General features: G+C 35.6%; 1 protein-coding gene across 3 annotated transcripts in view; it reads right to left on the bottom strand.

Annotated features, from left to right (window-relative positions):
* Positions 1 to 4,548, bottom strand: part of ELMOD1 (ELMO domain containing 1) — a 62,021-nt gene that overhangs the window by 3,085 nt on the left and 54,388 nt on the right. For all 3 annotated transcript variants that reach the window (XM_023535375.1, XM_011368137.2, XM_011368136.2), the window contains one exon: positions 3,161 to 3,294. In XM_023535375.1, the coding sequence (XP_023391143.1) occupies positions 3,161 to 3,294 (134 nt within the window). The remainder of the gene's footprint in view (positions 1 to 3,160; positions 3,295 to 4,548) is intronic.

Here is a 4,548-nt window from a genome sequence, read left to right as displayed (position 1 = left end):
CACTATAACACAAACTTAGAAGTGACCTTCGCTCCTCACAAACACACACTGCCAGATGTTGGTCCATTGACAAACTTACTTGATTACTCATTCATTACATTATTAAGTATATTTGTACATCATTTAGTATATAGACTCTCTACGACTATAGGAGAAAGGGTGGTAAGGAGAAAGAGAATTTATTTTACTTTTTGGCGGGGGTTCAGCTGTTCCATTTCTTTTAGAATTGGACTACCTTTGGGATCTCCACACACATTAACACATTATGTTAATTTGTGTTAACAGAAGTTAACATATAGATTGCTTTTAACATCTCTGATGTGGACATATGCCAACCCTTACCCAAATGCCTATGGGTTACCCAACCCAGGGCCCACTGCTACCATTATGAGAACTTGAACACATCAGAGAAGCCCTAGATCAGAGGTATCAGTGACCCCAGGAGCCATCTCATCCATCTCTGCTCCATCTGATACTTGCATTCCCTAAGGCAGCAGCCAGCCTTGAACTCTTCTGGTGACGCAACTGACATTAGTCTGTTCCACTGAAGAACCTGATTCTTAAAAGGTTCTTTCTCACACTGAGCCTAAAATGTTGGCCTGTATTTCTTGGAACATACTCAGTGTTTCTTCAATTCAGGTATCTGAAGTGCCTTTTATGCCCTGAGCGTATCTCTTTTCCAGGTTAAGCATCCCTATTTCTCATTACCACTTCCCACATGCCATGACTTGGAGTCTGTTTATCATCCTGGTTAGCTCAGTACACACCGACAGAAACTTGTTTCCTCTAACCTCAGTATCTTATTCAATCAAAACAATTCAATCATCTGTCCATCTCAGTGACTGGGCAAAATCCTAAAGTATCTCAAGAATGGTATGGGGGTCCCTGTTAAAAATGCAGATCCTTCCAGATTCAACCAGGCATCACAGTTCGGTAAAATGAATCTCATTCATGTCACTAAAGTTTGAGAAACATTGGTCTAAAAAGTGCTCTCCTTTTAAGTTCCCTTGGCTTCTTTCTAAATATTATAATTTATACTTCTAAATAAAATCTATGATCATTTATAATTTCTTCTTCCCTTGCTACATAAAATACACACATAATTTTTCTGACTTGGCCTCTGAGCTGTTTTGTATATTGAGTCAGGTTTCCAATACTATGCATTAAAAGCACCCATGACGAATTAAAAGCATTTCATTAGTATCTCATGAATGATAAGGTCTTCATTTCCATTGAAATAAAGAAACAGGTACTATGAAAAATTATTAAGAATTCACTTTTCCACAATGTGCATAAGAATATTCACTGTTTTATAATGTGCAGGTAAATTGCAACTTACTCTAAAGGTGATCTAAGGTAGCACAGAGTTTTAGAAGAATGGAGATCCATTTGGTTTCCCCATTTTTCTACTTTACATGCAATCACAGAAAAACATTCTGAAAAGTTTAAAAGGCAGGCTAGGATAAGAGTAGAGGTGGGAGTAGTTAACAATCTGACACCACTCTCAGGATCCTTTCTCTGAAGGCTGCAAAAGTCAAGCTTTAAAGCTTGCAGACTGATTTCTTGAGACTCTCTTTCTCTAGCACATCAGGAAAACAATTAGAGACTGTATAAATTGATTTTAATCAAAATGAAGAAATAGTGGCTTGGCTTCCGGAGTACATATTATAATCATAAAACTCCACTCCTTTATACAGCATCACAGGGTGTTCATAAATCTATTTGGTCAGTTGGTCAGTTGGCCCATCTGCCAATTAACAAATATGTAAAGATACGAGAAAAAGGTAGAGTTCCTATGCTTCCCAATTATTGATCTTTTGGAGAGAGGAATCCAGGTAGGCAATTTCAGAATATTATGTTAGCTAAGAAAGCTAACAAATAGAGGTTGGAAACAGAGGCCAGGCTATTGTTTGAAGTCTCTTATTTAATTTTTGCAACAGCTTTGTGGGGTAGGTAATGCTGATATACCTTCATTTTACAGATGAGGACACTGGGCTTTGAAAAGATACTTGAATAGGGTGTAATCACCCAATTACAGCTGGAAGCTGGAAGTTTGGAATTGAAATCAGATGACTTTCCACTGCTGTGCCAGTTGCCTTTTCCAGTGTATTCTCTTCCTTTGTACCTACTGAATAGGTCCTTCTTTTGAAGGTCAAAGAAAAGATAATTCTTCCCTCTCTTCTGACCTTTGTATGTTCCTTCTACTCACTACACACAACCTTACTTCATTTCAGTGGAGCTTTAGATAGAATGCAATTTTTGTAGCGTACTGCCTTGGCAGTACAGTGTTCACTGAATAGTACTGTAAAGTCAGAATGATAGAGCTATTATATTCTTATATTCTTTTATCTACATGGAATACCTGTTTTGAATATTAATTTGGTCTTTCAATCCAAACCTGCAGCGTATTTGTTGTTGCTTGAATGTGTCTTGGTTTTGCTTCGCTGCATTCAGTTAGTAGACAGCAGAGACATATGCAGGGACACGGATAATCGCAAGAATATTACAGAGCTGACTTGAAGAACTGATGACGTCTGATGGAGGAACAATGAATTCAAGGCACAGTTTGCTTCTTCTAGAAAGGCTTGAGTCCCTTTGCCTATACCCCAATCCATAGGGGGATTGCTGCTTTTTCTAAAATCTTGTGAGGGCCTTGGGAAAACTAATCCTGTTGCATGCTTACTCACCTGGGCTCTTTTAATGTTTACTGAGGACTAACTATGGGGCTAGCTAACAAAAAAACATTTTATCCATCGTCTCATTTTATATTCACAGTAGTTCTGTAAGGAAGACTCATTTCTCATTTTATAGCTGAGATAACAGAGGCTTAGAGAGGTTAGGAAACATAGATCTGGCAGTCAATTTCGGTTGTCTTTAGAACCTGCCTCTTAAGTGCTTTGCAAGCAGGATTTAGAGGGTGAGAGACATGTTAAGTCAGACCAGAAGTTGACACATTAGATGTTATGCAAGGGCTGGGAAAGAGGAGAAATCTACAATGCCTGAAAATGTAAGTGAAGGTTTTCAACAACAAAAAATCAAAACCAAAAGAGGAAGTTCAAAGGTCCCAGAGCAACCAAATCACAAAGATACCTCAGCTTTAACCCTTCTCTAGAGTGTTCTATAGAAACCTACATTGATAAGTAAGCCACTGGAAACTTACAGAATGTTTGTTGGAAGTGAGGCAATGTCGGAGCTTCTGGGGCGATGTTGTAGAAATGAGTTTTTAGAGCTCCGCTCACCAGTAGATTATATGCCAGGTCAGTTATGTTGATGCCCACAATTGCAAATGAGTACCTGTAAAGTGTAAACCACAAAACCAACTGCGTGTCACATATGGGAAATAAGTTTTAAAAATACAATAATCTGATTTAAAAATGCTATTAAATTATTAGGGTGGCAGGTTTCACTTTCCTCTTTGTTATCGAAACCCTGAATTTTGTAATTTATCAGAAAATTTCAATAATACGTACAAGAGAATTGAGAGATCATGTGCTTTGACTTGGTAATTCCTTTTCCAAATATATGAAAGAAAAAATTAAAAAACTGAGAAAGCTTTATATGCAAAGATATTCATTACAGCATTATTGATAATGGCAAAGACATGGAAACTATTCGAATATCCTAAAGAAGGCGATTGGTGAAACAAATTATGGTAATCTAACATAACATATTCAGCCAATGAAAACTACATTCCTAAAAGACTATTTAAGCAAGATTTAAAACTTTATAAAACAAGCCAAGTTTTATTATATATACACAAATATGCACAGAAAGTAAGCCAGAATGAAATGCCACAAAATATTAATACAAGTCTGTTAGAGCAATAAGATTGGGATGATTTTTTTGTTTACTTTCCTATATTTTCTAAATTTTCTAAAATAAAGAACTTTTACCTTTAAAATGAGAAAAAATTTAAGTATCTTAACACTCAGGGTATATTTTCTAGCCCTTTTCTACATGTCTATCAAAAATTAAATGAAAGCGTTTTTAAGTCCTATCTGATATAAATCCAGCACATTAAAAAAAAAAGGAGTTCTCAGTTCAAAATATTTTTAGATGAAATGGGCATTATTAAAAAAAAAAACAACTTCTAAGTAAATTTTTATTTAAAAGCCTGATACTTGATAGAAATTCTTAAAACTACCATATAAAATTCTAAATGATAATTTCTAAAAATCATTTTCATATAGTTATACATTTCTAAACCTTGTCAATTGGTCACAGACGAAGTAGTGTTATATAATCATACAAATACATTAAAAAACAGATAAACAGGTCCTTTTAAAAATTCAACTGGATTACATATTTCTATCAGGACAAATAGATTTCATACAGGTCATCTTTCACGGTGTTCTTGGGACATTTTTGTTCTGGTTCAGACTGACACCTTTATTATGAAATCCCACACTCACCCAATTGCTTTATCCATCCTTTTCTTCTCCCATTCCGCTTTGCTGAATTTGCTGAATGAATGAATGAATAAGATTTAATCTCTAATTGGTACTTGTTGTCTTTTAATGTTTATGTTTAAACTGTTGACTAGATGCA

Source organism: Pteropus vampyrus, unplaced genomic scaffold (genome assembly GCF_000151845.1).
Source record: "Pteropus vampyrus isolate Shadow unplaced genomic scaffold, Pvam_2.0 Scaffold139, whole genome shotgun sequence".
Lineage (NCBI taxonomy): Eukaryota > Metazoa > Chordata > Mammalia > Chiroptera > Pteropodidae > Pteropus > Pteropus vampyrus.
The sequence above is the reverse complement of the archived record's forward strand: the minus strand, read 5'-3'. Positions and strand labels throughout refer to the sequence as shown.